General features: G+C 46.5%; 7 protein-coding genes across 9 annotated transcripts; 1 reads left to right on the top strand and 6 right to left on the bottom strand.

Moving 5' to 3' along the window:
* The first annotated feature begins 2680 nt into the window (after nt 1-2680).
* Nucleotides 2681-4497, top strand: LOC9656925 (beta-carotene isomerase D27, chloroplastic). Its single transcript, XM_024682014.1, has 10 exons — nt 2681-2759; nt 2813-2871; nt 2924-3030; nt 3174-3509; nt 3570-3709; nt 3781-3873; nt 3920-3981; nt 4052-4158; nt 4209-4304; nt 4369-4497. Exons 4-10 carry the CDS (start codon nt 3182-3184, stop codon nt 4410-4412), a joined length of 870 nt encoding a protein of 289 aa, XP_024537782.1. The 5' UTR covers nt 2681-2759; nt 2813-2871; nt 2924-3030; nt 3174-3181; the 3' UTR covers nt 4413-4497.
* Nucleotides 4498-4505: 8 nt separating this feature from the next.
* LOC9656924 (17.3 kDa class II heat shock protein) lies at nt 4506-5004 on the bottom strand. Its single transcript, XM_002961388.2, has 2 exons — nt 4915-5004; nt 4506-4787 (listed from the first exon to the last, which is right to left on the bottom strand). The coding sequence occupies exons 1-2, from the start codon at nt 5002-5004 to the stop codon at nt 4506-4508; spliced, it is 372 nt and encodes a 123-aa protein (XP_002961434.2).
* A 673-nt stretch (nt 5005-5677) lies between these two features.
* Nucleotides 5678-7286, bottom strand: LOC9656923 (cytochrome P450 71A1). Its single transcript, XM_024681958.1, has 2 exons — nt 6361-7286; nt 5678-6299 (listed from the first exon to the last, which is right to left on the bottom strand). The coding sequence occupies exons 1-2, from the start codon at nt 7225-7227 to the stop codon at nt 5694-5696; spliced, it is 1473 nt and encodes a 490-aa protein (XP_024537726.1). The 5' UTR covers nt 7228-7286; the 3' UTR covers nt 5678-5693.
* Nucleotides 7287-8110: 824 nt separating this feature from the next.
* On the bottom strand, nt 8111-9566 carry LOC112348778 (manganese-dependent ADP-ribose/CDP-alcohol diphosphatase-like). Its single transcript, XM_024681987.1, has 9 exons — nt 9474-9566; nt 9318-9411; nt 9172-9265; nt 8988-9113; nt 8869-8928; nt 8687-8811; nt 8540-8627; nt 8441-8489; nt 8111-8381 (listed from the first exon to the last, which is right to left on the bottom strand). Exons 1-9 carry the CDS (start codon nt 9550-9552, stop codon nt 8200-8202), a joined length of 897 nt encoding a protein of 298 aa, XP_024537755.1. The 5' UTR covers nt 9553-9566; the 3' UTR covers nt 8111-8199.
* Nucleotides 9567-9612: 46 nt separating this feature from the next.
* On the bottom strand, nt 9613-10537 carry LOC112348797 (manganese-dependent ADP-ribose/CDP-alcohol diphosphatase-like). Its single transcript, XM_024682008.1, has 6 exons — nt 10423-10537; nt 10313-10377; nt 10142-10266; nt 10001-10088; nt 9893-9941; nt 9613-9837 (listed from the first exon to the last, which is right to left on the bottom strand). The coding sequence occupies exons 1-6, from the start codon at nt 10430-10432 to the stop codon at nt 9653-9655; spliced, it is 522 nt and encodes a 173-aa protein (XP_024537776.1). The 5' UTR covers nt 10433-10537; the 3' UTR covers nt 9613-9652.
* Nucleotides 10538-10978: 441 nt separating this feature from the next.
* Nucleotides 10979-13157, bottom strand: LOC9629697 (putative protease Do-like 14). 3 transcript variants are annotated; one of them, XM_024681968.1, is made up of 10 exons: nt 12774-13157; nt 12640-12709; nt 12375-12581; nt 12145-12266; nt 11856-12067; nt 11708-11789; nt 11504-11646; nt 11331-11451; nt 11186-11278; nt 10979-11133 (listed from the first exon to the last, which is right to left on the bottom strand). In XM_024681968.1, the coding sequence occupies exons 1-10, from the start codon at nt 12822-12824 to the stop codon at nt 11023-11025; spliced, it is 1212 nt and encodes a 403-aa protein (XP_024537736.1). In that variant the 5' UTR covers nt 12825-13157; the 3' UTR covers nt 10979-11022. The 3 variants fall into 3 exon arrangements, with proteins under 3 accessions (XP_024537736.1, XP_024537741.1, XP_024537744.1); XM_024681973.1 differs by having other exon boundaries at nt 12640-12704; nt 12774-12791; XM_024681976.1 differs by lacking the exon at nt 10979-11133 and having other exon boundaries at nt 11186-11286.
* Nucleotides 13158-13213: 56 nt separating this feature from the next.
* Nucleotides 13214-17530, bottom strand: LOC112347584 (protein PRD1-like). Its single transcript, XM_024678666.1, has 10 exons — nt 17123-17530; nt 16940-17055; nt 16729-16886; nt 16368-16661; nt 15334-16303; nt 14601-15273; nt 14282-14547; nt 13631-14228; nt 13338-13572; nt 13214-13287 (listed from the first exon to the last, which is right to left on the bottom strand). Exons 1-9 carry the CDS (start codon nt 17528-17530, stop codon nt 13363-13365), a joined length of 3693 nt encoding a protein of 1230 aa, XP_024534434.1. The 3' UTR covers nt 13214-13287; nt 13338-13362.
* Between the last annotated feature and the right edge of the window lie 194 nt (nt 17531-17724).

Below are 17724 nucleotides of genomic sequence, written 5' to 3'. Positions count from 1 at the left end.
AAACCATTCGCCTCTGGAAATAGCCGACAAGTTGGCCATAGCTTGGTTGGTCTTGAAGCTCGCACAAGAATCGGAGCCCCCTGTACCCTGTTTGCCCAGTCACCGTCCCCTGTGCCATCCCATACTCCGATAATAACTTCGTTCGGGAAAGTGTTGAGAATCTCCGGTGGGGGCTTGTTACTGGTGCTGATGATTCGCAACGGAAGGCCCGGACCGCAGCTGTATAGGAAATACCGGCTGTGGTCGTAAAGTATACTGGCATACTGCGATCCCTTCGTGACGCATTCCTCGTGCCGCCTAAAGTCGTCAACAGCCCATCTGTAGGTGGCACCGTCCAGTCCAGCTGATGCTAGATGAACAGAGTTACTGGACCACGCAATCGACGTCACCTTATTGATATGTCCCTGCAATAAATTCGCGGGAGAAAATTAGCACAAGAACTGTGCAAGTACCTTCAATACTGTAAGCACTTCCCACGTAAAGCTCGAGTAGATAACAATCTCACGCCCGCATAAAGCCGCAACCATGTCACCACTTGGACTGTACTTTATTGCTCCACAGCCTTGCAGCGCAACTTCCCTCCGGGGCTCTAGCCTTTACAAGCAAAGCAGGAAGAGGTGATTAGATAACACGTTATTTTCGTTCTGAAGCTCACCGAGAGGCCATGATACCAAACAGCAAGATGCTTGAGTATGCCATTCCCACTGCGAGCTCGTAGCCCCAGGGGCTGATGGCTATGCTGCTTGGTTGCTCGTGACAACTGCAAATGACAGAAGTGAATGGCATGTAGACAAGGATACATGCTTACGCGTAAGTTAAGTCGCACAAAAGTCGACAGTAGCTCCACACCCGCACCATTTTATCGTTACTACAAGTTGCAATCAATCTGCGACGAACGCAAATATCCATTCCAGAAACAGCCGCAAGGTCAATCACTGTACAAAACAAGAAAGATTGTAGAACAATATCTTTCTTCTTACAGTCTACCATGCATGTCCATGAGATCTTTCGGGCCCTCCGACTCAAAGTCCGCATAGTCAACCTTGAGCACAATACCTTCCTGTTATCTAGCGTGGCACAATTTTCAGTTATGACCAGAAAAACCAAAGCATTTACCTGTTGAACATAAGCCAGGGCATCCACATTCGGAGGTAGCGCAATACAGGAAATCGGACCACGAGTTCTGTAAAGTTTAAAGACTGAGGACGAATATCTCAATCATGTTAGGATGTGCACCTAGTAAGAACGGTTCCTGTATAAACAGGAGGTCTTCCACGGGCCTGTGGAGGAAAGAAAGTTCGGATTAATTCTTCAACGAAACAACAACTAAACCTTAAAGTCAGTCAGAGTGCCGTCGTCCCTTCCCGTGAGAAATCCGTTCCGAGTGGCCACTAAACGCAGTGTGTGCCCTGTGTCTACCAGTTTCTGCAGCGAAAACTCTGTGAAGCTACAAGTCCATCTGAAATCAAATACTTACACTCTCTATGCGTCCGTCTCGTACTATCAGTATCATATCCTCTACTGTCGAAACAGCAAGCCCGCCATCCTGGAGCCAATCATGGTCCGTGAGAGTAAGCGCCTGATTAGTGACTTGAAGGCCAGGAACAGCGAAGCTCTTGGTAGTTCCACCTTTGAGGCTCCATATTCTAAAATGTGTAGGCCCTGCATGCTCAAAAGACGTATGAAAACTATTTTACTTGAAAGAAGGACTAACCACAAGTGGCAAACTCGTCGCTATCATGGGGATTCACAGTCACTCCCGTGATCTCCACAAAAATTGGTATAGTCGTCAAAACCTATTGAAAAACAAAAACGTAAGCAGTGAGCATCAATTCTCCATTCTTTTTCAAGCGGACCTTGCCGTGCTCGAGCTCCCAACAGATTACAGAACCTTTCACGTTCTTTGTGACAGCGACTGCCTTTTGCTCGTTCTTCGATAGAGCGCACACTTCAAGCTCTTCAAAACAATCACACCTGTGATGAGAATAACAAAGAAACCAACAACACAATGGTCCCAACATACCAAGAGTGAAATTAATAGCCACCTGCGGGACTTGTGGAGATGAGTGTTTGCACAACTTTGAGCTTCTTTGTGTCGACAATCGAAATCTACAATCGACGAACATGACAGTCCCAGATCAATGATCATAAAAGCACATAAGGAAAAATCTATGCACCTGGCCGTGACCAGTTTTCATCTTCTCACACACTGCAACGAGGCTCCCACTCGGTGTAGAAGTCAGAGAAACGATGCTCTGAAAAAGAAAAGAATAGGAAGAAAGAGTTTGTCTGAATAGAGATCCTTTCTATTCTCTCACCTGGACTCCACTGTTCATGACGATGAAATGCATTGTCTTGTCGAGGAAACTGATCAAGAAAGAAAAAGTAGAACAAATTCTACAAAAGAATCGAAAGGATTGTACTTGTGGAAGACGAGATTGCAGCCGAGAGCATAGGCGATGGTGTGCTCGTCGATGCACACCATTTGCTTGTTCTTCCCGGGAATGGCCTCGAATCCAAACGCGTATCTGCCAAAACCAAGAAAACGCTTGGATTTTCCATCAGGACGAGCGCAACGATGCCTACATTGGCCTCAGAGAGGGGCCGGTCTCCAGCGCCAAATCTCCCTCCTCCATTCCAGAAACAATGACAAAAGAGAGAGATAGGTAGAACCCTAAAACTAAAACTTAGGGTTCTTGCGATGTCGAAGAAGAACAACCTCGCCACGCGCGCCCGGCAGCACGAGTTTGATCTCAAGAGTAGGCATTTGTGATTCTCTGATAGAAATCTCACCTGATTGTGGCTGGCGCAGGGGAGAAAGAACAGCTTGACAAGCAGGCCAAGAGAATTCCAAACCAAAACAAGATGAAGGTATGGATACCATGATTTTATTCGCATTTACGCAGCTCTGTGCTATCGATAGATCGATTCGGTGAAGATCAAGAAGAAAGTTAGCAAGAAGAAGAAGAAGAAGAGCTTAGTGAAGGCAGCGGGGGCTGCCAAAGCCATGGAGATAGATTCTTGATAGAGGTATGAAAAAAATTCCTTTTTCACTGCTTTCTACATCTAGTATTTATTCTTTGCAAAGTTTGCAAGGTAGAATCTTTGGCTCTGTTTTTTCACTGTTTTCGCGAACTTATCTCTCACTCGTGTTTTGTTTTACATGCTTCCAGTATGCTCCATGGAATCAGATTCCGGATTGAAAAGGACAAACACCGTAGGAATATTTTTGCGGAGGAAGAACCTGCGAGCCGGCATGGCTGCTGGTGCTTCTTCCATCGCGAATGTTGGTTCGTTTAGTCTGGAAATCAAGAGGGATCTTTCTAGACAGTCGGGAAGAACATCGAGAGCTTGTGGTGCTTTTACTCTTAAGTGCAGGGCCGCGGCATCTGGAAGGCTTGAAGAAACATGGAGGCCTGCTCCGATGGGACAGATCTCCTCTTACAACGATTCCTGGCTTGACAAGCGGATGATACTCGTCTTCGTTGGAGCCATGTCCAAAATCTCTGGTACTTTGATCGGTTTTGTCTCAGCTTTTTCTAAAGCTCCGTCGTTGTTCTGTGCTGCAGGAAAAACCACCAGCCTTCCTGGGTTTGATGGCTTTGTGGACGTAGCAAGGAAGATGATGCAAGGCCGGACTCCTGTGCAACAGCACGAAATGGTACTGCGAGTATTAGAGTCTCTCATGCCTTGGTGGATCGGAGCTATGGTATGCAGCGGTTTCTTCCAGGTTTTCGAGTTTGTCAACATCTTGTTCACATTTAGCGCCTGACACTATAGGTTCGGACTATCTTGCCGGTATCTAGAGCTACAGCGGAGTTTTATGCTCACGGCACTACACTGTTCACGAGTTGGTTGATTGGACCAAGCGAGGTGTGTTGGTAGTGTTGTTAGTGTCTGTCTCTAAAATTAAACTCAGGTGATCGAAGTGGAGGTTGATGGAGTGAAGCAAAAAAGTGGTGTTCACATCCAGAAATGCAGGCATAGTGTTTGTTCTGTCTCCTTTTTCGTTTTTTATTTAGAATTTTTGCTTCTCGTTTTTGGCATGTAGAGTTTTGGAGCGCTCGGCATGCGTGGGCTTGTGTACCAACATGTGCAAGGTCCCATCCCAGAGATTTTTTGCGAAAGAACTCGGTGTGCCCATGACGATGGTTCCCAGTAAGTTTTTCTCTTCCAACGGATTGGAGCTAAGTTTTTCTAACTTGTAGACTTCGAAGACATGAGCTGTGATTTTATCTACGGCCAGACTCCGCCGCCTTTAGAAGAAGATTCAGCGTCTCGACAACCTTGCTATTACGGAATGTGTAAGAGTTTTTCTTATTTCGTTTTCATTTCTTATTGAGCACTGTTGTTTTCTCTTTTACTCAGGCCCGACTGCAAAAGCTAGAGCGAACTCCTGTCCAAAGTTATAGGTGAAACGCTTGCGTTTAATGGTGAGAAAACGGAGTGTTATCAGTTGTGACTAAGAAATGGTGAAGAAGTTTGTTTTTTCACAAATTTCTGCCTCACGGTGGACTGGTCAGGTGCATCGCTCCGACGTTTATGTCGTAAGTTTTGGGCTTGTATGGTTCAGGAGGAGGGATCTTTGGCACTACTACAGTGAGCAGGCCGTCCTGGCATGCGGCAGAGACGGAGTCGAGAGCTGCGTTTGCGGGCAGATTGAACTTCCGCATGAACTTCCCTGCGGATCGTTCCACCCGCACGAACTTGGTGTCGTAGTGAGAGTTGTCATTGTCGCGCTTGCGATCTCCACTGATCTTGAGAATGCTATCGTTCTCGATCTGGACCTGGTAACGCGTCTCTCGTTTGGATTAACACACTGCCTTCTCTTGACAGGACTCTCGAGAAGAACGAACTTCGAGCGGCCGTAGAACACGAAAAACCCCGAAAACAAGAAGGAAAGAAGGTGCGTACCTTGACGTCCGTGTTCTTCATTCCAGGAACATCAGCGACGAAAACATACGACGCTGGGAGTTCTTTCACGTCGACGGAGGTGCTTGCCATCGCTTACTTCTTTTTCTTCTGCGGAGGTAAAAAAAGCTTCTTTTCAAGTTTCTAGCACGGGAAAGAAAGAACTTACGTCTCTTGGGCTTGTAGTTGCGAAGGAGGCCTCAAAGTCGGCGAGGTCCCTTGGAGACAAGGCAACCGGCGCAGGAGGATCGACGTACTTGGTGTAGTCGAGGGTGATCTGCGTGAGCACGAGAGACGGCTGCCTCTTCGGCTTGGGTGGCGGTCTCCTGGGCGGCGATGGAGGCTGGAGCTTCCCAACGAAAACACCGCAAGTGGTGTCCCGGTCGTAGATGGAGCGGTAATCGACGTGAGCGTCGCGGTTCCAGATGGGCCGCTTGAAATTTTGGACTAGAACTGGAGGTACACAGTTCTTGTGACCGGATTTGTTTGGCTTTTCTTGATGCTGCTGCTGTTCCTGCGGATGATTTTGCTGCTCTTGATCTTGCTGCTGCTTTTCAGGATCGGCGTGAAGTGAATCGCTTGCTGCAGCCTCGACTTGGACCGGAACCTCGCTCGCAGGCTCCGTGATGAGAATGGAACTGCGATGATTTCCAGTAAAACCGGTACGTCACCTTTGGACACTCACCGGTCGCGACTGTTGACATTTAACGTTTTTTTAACTCAATTTATTATTAAGTATTATCTAACCTCTTAATTATCAGGAGACAAAGCAGTTTTTATGTTTATCGAGGCAAAGGAACAAGCTTCAAGGGAAGTGCACGGGGAATGGTGAATCCAGCTCCCTCACTCATATCCAAATGCTCGAAGCTCATACCGTCTGGCATTTTCCAGTTGAAGCCATACAACAAGCTCGCCAACGTAACCGAAACCACTGTGAGTGCCAGATGCATACCAGGACAACCACGTCGACCAGCTCCAAATGGAAGGTAATCTCCAAAGTCGTGACCACAGCCATCGTTTTTCTTATCTATGAACCTGTTCGGATCAAACTTCAGAGGGTCGACCCAGGTACTCTCGTCCCTGCCCAATGCATAGAGGTTGATAAAGGCTAGAGTTTTTTGTGGTACAAATACGTTCTTGAGCTGACAGTTTTGTGTTGTCTCGTGGATAAGCAGCGGACCCGGTGGATGGAGCCGGAGCGTTTCTTTGATCACTGCAGCAAGATATTCGAGCTTGGGAAGGTGACCCCCCTGAACCTGAGACTTTCTTCCTAGAACGTTGTCAAGTTCTTCCTGTGCTTTAGCCATCAAATCTGGATGCTTCAGTAGCTCAGCTAATGCCCATTCCACAGTGATAGCACTCGTGTCTGTTCCTCCAGCAATCATATCCTGCAGAAGTTTTTCAAGTTGTAAGCCCGCTAGCTCAAACAAGGCTACTGTCTGTCCTTACCGCAATCACAGCTTTGATCGCAACATCATTGCTTCCAATTTCTGGGCTCTGTAACATAAGTGTCATGAAGTCAGCGGACTTATCATTCTGATTATGGTGTTCTTCAATCTGCTTCTGCAAATAGGAGCTCATCTGTTCTTTCAAAGCTTTCATACGGGATTTCTTCTTTGTGTCGAGCAGGCTTAGCCAAGGCAAATAGTCTCCAACTAGAAACTCACCTGTGCTAACAAAAGCTTCAGCGATCAGTTCCTTTACCGTGCTTGTTTCTTTGTCTACAGTCGCGCTACTCGTCCCAAGCACGATCCTCATCATGATATTTAGAGTCATGTTCAGAAGCATGGCTGTCAAGTCTGCAGCTTCATTCCTGTTTGCAATGTCGCGAAGTTGACTCACGAAACGCGATCTTTCTTCGGCTCGAATGGACTCGAAAGAGTCCACCCGTCTCGGTGTCAGCAGCTCCAAGATGCACAATTTCCTCACCATTTTCAAATGTTCCCCGTAAGGTGCCCACAGCACACCTGACCCATTGAAACCGAAAATCCTAGCTGCTGAAAGCGCTGGCCTTGATGAGAAAGCGATGTCATGGCCTTGGAGCGCTTCTTTAGTGACTTCCGCAGAAGAAAGCACCAGGCATGGATACTGACCCAGCTTGAGATACATGCAGCGTCCAAACTCTCGAGCAAGTGCGAGAAGAACACGATGAGGATCACGTCTGAGCAAGTGAAGATGACCAATTACCGGAAACATCCTTGGACAAGGTAGGCCTTTGTATCTTTTTGACGGGTACAAGATCCTCACCAAGCACCAGACGGTTCCTAGTATTGCGAGCAGGGAGAAGATAGACAGAGACCAGTAGTGAAACTCCATTGAGTTATTGCCAGAAGAATAGCTAAAAGAAGAATAGCTAAGAACTTCTGTAGACTGTGGGCAACAGACTTGTGTAGAATTGCTGTTAACAATGCCCTGTTATCTTGAATACTGCTCAGGAAATCCCCTGACGAGACCTTTATATCATAAGTTCAAGTTCCACATTGCTGGCTGTTGCGGCCAGAAATATTAATTTCAGCATCCAGACAAGTTGAGCCCAAGAAAAGGACTGAGCAACTTTCGCATTTATATGGCGGACGTGCGGTCTGTTGGCAACATCATTCACTGTAGCAGTCAGTTGCGGCTGGTCAGGCATTCACACAGTTACATTGGTAATCTGCTTCTTTTGTATTCATGAATCTGAAAAACGATCCACCGCAAACCTATGCGATCAAAAAGAATTAATAGCCTTGGTGATTAAGAATCATTTTATTCATTAGCATAGAATGTAAATAAAAGTCAAGAAAACATTTCCGAGTGTTAGGAAAAAAATTTTGAGTCTTCAGGAAATCTTTCTTGAATCCCGCAATTTTGAGTATTCTTAACCTCAAGAAGAGTTCCAAAAAGCAGTACTACTTAAGGCTGATTTGGATGCTGGTAGAAATTGAAAGAAATTAAAAGTTGTATAAGAATATTCGAATACTTTAGAGCCTTATAAAGTTGAAACATTAGGTTAAAAGGAAATGGACGATAGTCCAGAATTAGGGCTGGGTGACGAGGGTGGGTATATATAATTAGATTAAATGTTTTTGACGCTGCCATAGCCCTATTTCGATCCAGCCATTGTAAATTCTCAGCAACCCATGGGTAATCTGCTTCTTTTGTATTCATGAATCTGAAAACACCGCAAACCTATGCGCTCAAAAAGAATTAATAGCCTTGGTGAATAAGAATCATTTCATTCATTTGCATAGAATGTAAATAAAAGCCCAAACACATATCCCATAACCCAGGTATGGGCGGGTATAGAAATTAAATGTTTTTAAAGTGAAGACGCCTGCTAATGACGCTGCCATAGCCCTGTATTTCGATCCAGCCATTGTAAATTCTCAGCAAGCCATGGGCACACCATCCCTCTGGTGCTTCCAGAATGGCTTCTAGCGTCACAAAATGCTTTCCATTGATACATGCATAGCCTCCGGAATGGTAATGCCCTGCAAAAGCGAAAATCGAGAATTACACAGATGGTAGTGTGTAAAGTTGTTATTCTTACCGCAAATATACAGCACAACCTCAGGACTTCCCAGCAGCGTTGACAGTATCTGAAGACAAACAAGATGATCAAAGAAGATTTACAAGCTTCTTGGCTAACCTGGTGATGGTTCCAGGCCAAATGCTTTGGTGGTGAGGAGCCAGCGACGATTGGGTGATGTCCACAAACTATGAGCTTTGTGTTGCTCCTACACACAAAGCACAAAAGCTTTAGACAACAAACTGGAAATGGTCATCGTCGTCATACCTTTGTGCATCTCGGACAGCATTGCCTAGCCACTCTCTCTGCTTTGAGCCAATGCCTCCATTCCAGAGGGCCATTTGCGGGTGATCAACACCAAAAGGATGGGATTTTTGGAAATCTAGAGCTTCCTGCCATGATCAAGGATGTTCGTTCTAGCTGCGAACTTTGAAGAACTGAGAAATAACCTTATAGTTTGGTGTGTGTTCGGGCCATTTGACACTCATATCCATCGTATCCAGCACCACCTGAGAATATAAAAAAGAAAACGCTAAAGTTATCAAACTTTAAGAGAATGCAATGGTACCAATCTCCAGCCCGGGCACAAGTCGCGCTGGTAGTAAAAGGCCGGGATCGAAAGTTTCTGCTTTAGGAGCTCTCTGGGCAGTGACAAGCAATGGTTTCCAATCAGATGAACAGCTTCCAGATCGAGCTACAGTGTCAGACATAAGAATTAAAAGCAAAGGATTTGACTCCCAAATGCTTGTTACCTTTTGAAGCTCAGCCAGAACGACGTCAAAGTCTTCCATTGTTTTCTCCTTGGTCGTGTTCCCATCCACAATGTCGCCCAGTGATAGCATGAATCTGGTAATTGAATCGTTTAGATCAACCAGCGACATTGGAAACTCTAGCTTACAAGAGCTCGTCCTTCTTGAGATTGAAAAAATCTATAGCTTTGGCAAGCTTTCCTGCAGCCTCTCTGTATCTCCTGGTCTTGCCATTGGACGCCACTGCGAAGGCGAAAGCACTGTATATGTTATCAGAAGGAAGGAAATACTCACATTTGTCTTACCAATGTCAGCTTTGTCGCCGTATTGAACATCGGCTATCAGTCCAAACGAAGCTAGAGGCTCCTCTGACCGATCTTCCATTTCCCTGGGTTTCCCTGTAGCTCAAAACCAAGACAAGAAAGCTTCAGGCTAAAGGTCTCATAATCAAAGTTGATTATTTGAAGTCCAGAAATGAAAGTCTTCACTTTGCAGCCGAGATCTGGAGCTCCCGGCTTGTAACAGTTCCATGCCCATGAATCGTGATCTTGTCCTCGTAGACACTCACAAATCCGTGGGCATGAGAACCTGTTGGTGCTTCCAGAATGGCTTCTACCGTAACAAAGTGCTTGCCAGAAACACAAGCATATCCACCAGGATGATAATGGCCTGTTGATAGAAAGATCAGAACACGAAGTAAGGAGTTCTTGTATTTTCTACTCACCACACAGGAATAGAACCACTGCAGGACTTTCCACAAGCATAGTCGAGATCTACACCCGAAACAAAGTCAAGAGAGAGTTGAATGAGAGCCTGCTTTTTTGAGATTTACTTCATTGTGGTTCCAGAGAAAATGCGTGCTTGGAGCTGAGCCTTGTATCAAAGGATGGTGTTGTGCAACAATGAGTTTCACGTTGTGCCTGGAAAGATTATGGATCGGTTTTCCACAAGCAAATATTAGAGCGACCAAGACCTCTCTGCGTCAGTTAAAACTTTCCGTAGCCAGTTCTTTTGCTCTTCGCCAATCCCACCGTTCCAAAGGGACATTTGCGGGTTCTCGTCACCCAGGGGAAACAACTTGAGAAATTCTTGAGTCTCCTACAGGTACAAATATTAATTTCAAGCAAAGAGAAGATATAAAAACCATGCTCTGTAATTTGGTGTGTCGGATGACCAAGTTGAGCTCAGATCCATAGAATCTAGCACCACCTACAGAACAAATGATATCAGCGAAAACAAGCTACTACACTTTACCAGTGCCCATTTGTGACCAAGACTTCGTTCGTAGAAACGAGCTGGGATCTTCAATTGTTGCATGAGAACCTCTCGCGGTAGTGAAAGGCAGTGATTTCCCAGGACGTGATCTGCGGGCACTTGCAACTGGAAACGTAGCTAAAACAATCAAACCAGACGCCAAAACAACTATTACCTTGCTCAGCTCATTCAGGACAACATCAAAATCTTTTCTAGTGAGCTCCAAGCTCTCGTTGCCATCAATGATGTCGCCAAGGGTCAGAACGAAACTGGAACTCGAAGATTAAAACAAGAAGCAAACAATTTGGACAGGAACCCTCTATGCTTACGAGATTTCTTCTTGTCTCGCATTGAAATCCGAGATCGCCAGTGCTAGTTTTCCAGGAGCCTCGCGATAGCGTTGACACCGGCCCTCAAAGTCTAGAAGAGGGACGAGGAAGGAATTAGTTCCAAACTTGTTAACCATAGACTTACTTCCGTCATCTTTGTCCGCGTGTTGGACATCCGCTACCACTCCAAAAGAGAACAAAGCTGTCGCCATAGTTCACACAAAACCTAGAGAGCAAAAATTTTCGATTCACTTTAAAAACCTCTGGTTCTTCAAGGAGTGGCTTCCTCTGGAACCACAATCAGAGTTGCTTGCTTGCCATAAGCTCGCTTCACCACAACCTTGAAACTCACTCCAACTTTGTCTCCCAGCAAGTCCACAATCTGAAAACTCTCGGTTCTTAGTTTGTAAAGAAAGTATGAGAAACAAGCCAACCTGGCTCACTGAGTCGATGGGCTTCCCATCAAACTCCACGATCACGTCTCCTGGTCGAAGGCCACCTTTCTCAGCTGGGGAGCCAGGAATCACCTGACAAACTGTGTGTCAAGCTTAGCATACGGCCAAAGAGATGGGATTTTACCTGTGGTACCAAAACACCCTTGGACACGTTTGGAAACGACGGATCTCGGTCCTTGAGCTGATCGATGATTGCTTCGGTGAGTTCCAGCATTTTGATTCCTAGCCAAGGTCGCACGACATGCCTGCCAACACAAAATCACAATCAGAGTACAAGCACAACAAGATTATGCCTACCCGTGCTTTTTGAGCTGGTTCATGACTTTCACAGCGGTATCGATGGGGATTGCAAAGCTCACACCATCCGCAGCCATCGCCTTTATCGTGTTGATCCCAATGACTTCTCCATCCATGTTGAGCAGTGGACCACCCGAATTACCCTGTAAACCTTGTACCAACATTCGTAAAAATGAACACAGCAAATCAACGAGTATAACAAGCCTGATTGATTGCCGCGTCGGTTTGTATGTAATCCGTGGTCGCACCATGCAAACCAATCTCGCTACTCTTTCTTTCCACTGCACTGCATATAACACCGGAGCAGGAAAAGTTTAAAAGACTACAACTCGCAGCTGAAACGCTTTGTCACCTGATTATCCCAGCAGTGACAGTGTTCTGGAGATGTAGAGGACTCCCTACAGCGATCACCCACTCGCCTGCTCGCAGCTTTCGCGACGAACCAATTTTCACAGTGGGTAGTGGTGCTTTGGACTTGATCTTGACCACGGCAATATCCGTTATCATGTCGAAGCATACGAGCTCGCCAGTAAAAGTACGTCCATCGTGCAAAGTGACAACAATCTGACGATACGGCATAGAAAGCGTTAGCGTATGCTTGAAAGAAAAGAAAAACATGGTTAAGAGTTTGTTTTCCACACCTTGCCTGAGTGAGAACCTCTTCCCGCCTCAGCAACAACATGCGCATTTGTCAGGATGGTCCCGTCTGACTGGATGATCGAGCCAGAGCCGGATGATCTTGCCATGAATACGTTCCTTATTCCTGGAGTTTTCAGCTGGTTAGAACTGGTTAGAACTTGCCAAGAACAAAGAATCGAAAGGAAGAAAAATGCAGAAGAAGTCTCTTTTCTAGGAGAAATCCAGTGCTTACCAACATCCACAGTTATGTTGACGATTCCAGGGGCAGCCTTTGCAGCGGCGTCAGCGATGGTGTATCGTGTCAGGAAATCTCCTGTTTCAGCTCTTGATGGACGTAAGCTCAAGTCTTCCGAATAAGCAATGCTGTTCTTTCCAAGCAAACTCCACATGATATTGCGTTGATTCATCATCATTCCAGTGTCGAGCCAGTCGAGGGGATCTACGGAGGGAGAGGAAGAAAAGAAAAAACATGAGCACAGAGAAGAAAAAATAGAGACCTTGGTAGAGCCAAGTAACAGCAGCGATCGCCCCGACTTTGGCAGCACTGCTTGGAGCGATATTGCTATGCTAGATGAAAAGAAGCGCCCCAAGGGATGATCAGCGGGAGGAAATTTACAAACGATAATCTTACCAGGAATGTGGAGCTCACACCGCGAAGACGCGACCACCACCGGTGTGCCATTTGTTAGACAAAGCCCTAAGGACAAAAAAAAAGGGTTTATGGTTTACTACCAAATAGAAGAAAAAGCCAATACTATTCGCAGTTTAAGCTCAGTTACCGATGAATTGGTAACTTCCACTTTCAAGATTTCATGAAGGCCCACGGAGAACCACCCTGTAGTCTGCACAAGCTGTAGCATTCTTGAACGAAAATGAAACATGACAAGCCTGATTGATCCGCGATGTCGATCTATAACTTCTTCTGTCCACTGCGATGCAAATCTCGAAACGCCCTTACCCGGTAGAGCCAAGCTTGGAGAGCGGTGTTTTGAAGTTTCCAAGCGAAGAATACACCAATCTGATACATTACGGGGAGCATTAGCGTACGCAAACGCATCAAGAGTTCCTTGCCTGGATCGGAGTCAAGAGCCTCGTGTTTCGGGCGTAAGAAGTGAAGTTGCTCTCCACAAGGCGTTGCGTATGCACTGCTAGGCAAAGCATAAGTAAGAGAAAAAAATACCAAGAGATTGCTTACCAGATATTGACAGAAAGGACTTGGTTCACAGTTTAGCTACCTCTCGCATGAACTCGTCGATTTTGCCAAGAACAGCAGTCGTCTCTGAGACTTCGAAACTGCATTGTGATAGCACCAGCTCTATCATCACTTGAAAACTTTCACCAAAAGTTTGCGCTCCTGTTCCTCCCATAGATTTCTGCTTTTCCGAACTCGTTATTAAGCTCTTCTGCTGGTGGCGAGCTTTTCGAAACGACTACAAAAAGAAAAGAAAATACAAATGAAAAAAAAAGGAAAGTAGTGTTTTGTTTTACCTGATAATGGTCGGACAGTGCCTTGACTTGCTCGCTCTCGAGGCACTTCATGCGAAGCAGCTCGAGGAAAAAGCAGACCTCCCAGAAGTATACTTCACGACCAGGCAGTGCTGAAATGACGGACGTGATCCTCGAAGATGCGAAAGCCGAAGGAAACCAGTTGTAATTCTTCGAAATCTTGAGCAGTGAGATGAGTAGCTTCATCCTTGGCTCGACTGAGCTGCCTTTGGTGCATAATGAAAGTTCACGGGTGATCTCCTTCGCCAAGAAACAGTACCAGGGACTCTCTTCAACCGTCTGCTTCTGCTTCGCTGTGAGATGTTTGCTCGTCAATAGTGATAGCAAGCATGATGACGCGTTTATCTGGACGACGTCGTTCTCGTCAAGAACGAATCCTTGAAGCAGCAGAAGCATTGACTTGAGGGACGATGGATTGAACACAGAATCGAGGCGGGCAGTCGATACTGTCAGGTGTCGAAACTTCTCTGACAGGCAACAGAAAGCGAGAAGTCGAGGCAAATCCGGCTTGGAGTATATGATGCGGCATAGATTTTCGAAAGAGAGCGCTCCAGTTTCCTCTAGATCTCCATTCTTACACCTGGCAAATCGGAGGTGTCAAAACTGCATTAACAAACTTCAGACACTACTTACTGTTGTAGCCACAAAAGCTGGAAAACTAGAGCAAGGCACAAGCTCTGTTCATCCTCCGCATTACACGAGTCTTCCTCCAATGAACCAGTGACACGCTGCGTTAGAGCCGCGCAAAACTCCTTGTTGTTAAATATTTCTGCAGCAGCGTCGGAGAGAAAGCTCAGCCCCGAGGAAAATTGGTAGCATAACAGACAAAGAAAAGCCAGAATGGAAATAGTGAGGCTGTGCTGGGAGCAGTCTTGTCTTCGAATAAAAAGATACATTGTCTGTAAACCATCCAATGTTAAAATGAAGATAAAGAAAAAGAGAAACACATTACCTGATTAACTATGTCCTGCCACAGTCCACTCTTCCTCCTCGTACTTTCTGGCGTTAGTGTGTGAAGCAGCCGAACAAGCAGCTCAATGAACGGAATCAAGGTTGACGCCGGTACTTTACTGCCGCAAAGGATGTACCAATTACGCATGTTGGATATGATGTCTTTCTGATGGAACCGATTCGCAAGCTGGCCCTTCAACTCCAAGATACGCTTTAACACCGTCGTAAGCATCTCCATGTCGTCCCCAATGTTCTCCAGAGCTACTTTGTGGAGTAGAGAGTTGACAAGAACAACGCCGTTTTCATGCTCGACTACGCTGCAAAGTGCTTCAAGATCTGGTGTTGCATCGACTTGGGACGATGACGCTGCACGGAACAGATTGTAAATATGGCGCGAGCATAGCGACTTCAGTCCCTCCTGAGAAAGCATCCAGTCCCGAACGGACAAGGGGATCTTAGCAGACAAGCTGACAGAAGTCCCGTTGTGTTGGATCGACGTCACGAGCAGGTACTCCGCTTCGACACTAAAAACCGCTTTCAAGGAAGAGTCCTGCTTGAGTATTGCGTACAGACTGACAACTTGAAGCAGACACTTGGTGTGCACCTGAAGACTTAATGCGTGGAGCAACACAAACTGCTCAAGCGAAGCAAGAAGCTGCTCTTGATCAACTAGTCTGCAACACAAGATCAAAGATCAATATTGCTCGCGAGAACGCAAACAAAGAGAACTGGACCTGTCATGATGCATGTAGCTCGTGTAGATAATCGAGACGACAGCCGGGTGAACAGTTGGAATAAAAGCACCGCTCTGCTCGAGTAGAGCAAGTAAATCGTCAGGATCTGTAGGCAAAACACGTATCGCTGCTAAAATGCTGTCGTCCGTTTTATCATCTTCGTCAAGAGCATCGATTATTGTTGCCACGAAAGTTAGTACGCGTTTCTTAAAGATCTCTGACCTGAAGCGACCTGTGCTTGCAAACCCGAGACTTAACCACTTGTCTCTTGCCAGCCTCTCTGAAATCCCCAATGCGTTGTTTCCTGAAGCTTTGGTCTGAACAACGGCAGTCAAAAACGCAAATATAGCCTCCGCTGCGACTTCGTCCTCCAAAGCTCGTGTTCTCTCTGCTAGAAATGGAAGGAGCTTGTTTTCGAAGGTACTGAAAAAGCCTGATGTCCTTCTATCACGCTTGACTTCGAAGACAAAAGCATGCTGAAGCAGAAAGAGGGAGCATATAAGAGCCTTCGGCTGAAGAAAGCGGTCGTAGAGAATACTCGTCATTACGTTGGTTAGCATACTGAGTACACGTTGAGGAAGCGAAGAAATACTTGCAAATCCTGGCACATTCAGCAGCGCGATCATGGCCATGCAAGCAGCACCGTAAGTGCCAGACGACAAGCTCATAGCCCCCTCAACCATCTCTGCATCTTGCACGCGATCCCCATGCTGCTGCAATATGCTGGACAATGTTGCAAATATTTGTTCTGCCTTGGAGGAGTTGACAGAACCAGGACACTCGGAAAGCCCAGCTGCTAGCAGTTGTAAAGCATCTTCCTGTACAGAAGCAAAACCCGCTCCACTTGAGTGCTCGAGAACACGGACTATAGATTCAACCCCCAACATTAAACGTTGAGAGAAAACACGTTTTGCCGCAGAGAGTATAGAGAGGGCGCGGATTGCTGTCACGGCAAGAGTAGATAAACTTTCTGGTTTCCAAAACTCAGGTCAGTCAAGAAGATGACGCGTACGTGAAGGATAAAATTAGCTGACCTGATACTCTTAGGACCTCAAAGATGTAATCCGCGATGCCTTCTTCGACGAGAATAGCCAATTCCTTAGAGATATCAACGTCTTGCGGGCATATAGCGCAAATAAGCTGCAACGAAGACAACTGGACCTGGGGGTCCGATGACAATAGCGACCCCTTGATGGCTTCGGCGAAAGTTGTCACGAAATCGAGATTACCCCGACTGGAAACGGCATCGCTGTTCTGGCTCTCCTGTGATTCGTTTTCTTGGTTACGCAGCTGAAAGATACTGTTCTTCGCCAGCACAGATAGAAGAGCTTTAAAAGCACAAAGTTTCTGACATGAGCGAGCGAAAGAAAGAGAGTTCCGATAAGAAACACGTACCTATACCATTTGTTCTGATTTCATCGCTCTCAGCCTTCAAGAGAACTGCCACTGTGAGAGTGATGATTTTCTGGAACCAGTTCGAAAGTTTGTCCATGCCACCTTTGAGACTAGAGATCCTGAATAGAAGAAAAAGAACTTCTCCTTTGATATCGTCACTACAAGAACTTTTAGTGACAACCATGCTCAGATAGTTAGGAGCCAACCATACCAGGCATGTTGTAGAGCCAAGACCATGTTTTCCATCAAATCCTGGAATTGGATTGTGCTGGGGACGAAAGAATCCATCTTGCTATGAAGATCGAGAAGAAGCCCCATCGTGTGTAACTTCCAAAGAAAAATGGAGATAGAAATCGAGTGATGCAAGAAAAAGAAAAGAGAATGGATTGCCTACCGTGAATCGCTGGCCCTTGCTCCACACGATCGTGGACCGGGCGCCAAGCTGCATCGACACGAACGTGATGAAATCGTCGAGCAGCGCCCTGTCCTCCTCCACGGTAGATCGGCAGAGGCTGAGGATGAAATCCACCGTGGCCTTCGCCAGCGCCTCGTCATGGCAGAAGAACACCGACTGGCACAGCGGCCCGGCGAGGAAATGCGAGTGGTAGCGCAGGAATCCATCGCAAAACTCCTCGTCCTCGAGGCACCGGGAGAGCTCCGCCAGCGCGTACGCCTTGTGCGTGACGAACGACGATGGATCCACAAGAAGCTCCGCGAGACACCCCAGGCAGATCCCCCCGCCGCCTGGCGACGTAGAGAGGAACAACCCCTGCGCGTGCCCGCGGCGACACCCAGCACCCATCATCACATTGCCTTAAACCCTAGCAAAAGCCCTAAAACCAAGCGCGGGAAAACTCAAAGATCTTACTGTGCCACGTCATCACTGGCCATGTCATTACTAAGCCCTAAAAGTAGGATCATTGCCACGTCAGTACTACGTCACGACACGCGTCAGCAGTTAACGGAAGAGGAAACGGCGGTGGCTTTCCCCATAAA

The sequence above is a fragment of the Selaginella moellendorffii genome, unplaced genomic scaffold (genome assembly GCF_000143415.4).
Source record: "Selaginella moellendorffii unplaced genomic scaffold, v1.0 SELMOscaffold_1, whole genome shotgun sequence".
Classification (NCBI taxonomy): domain Eukaryota; kingdom Viridiplantae; phylum Streptophyta; class Lycopodiopsida; order Selaginellales; family Selaginellaceae; genus Selaginella; species Selaginella moellendorffii.
The sequence above is the reverse complement of the archived record's forward strand: the minus strand, read 5'-3'. Positions and strand labels throughout refer to the sequence as shown.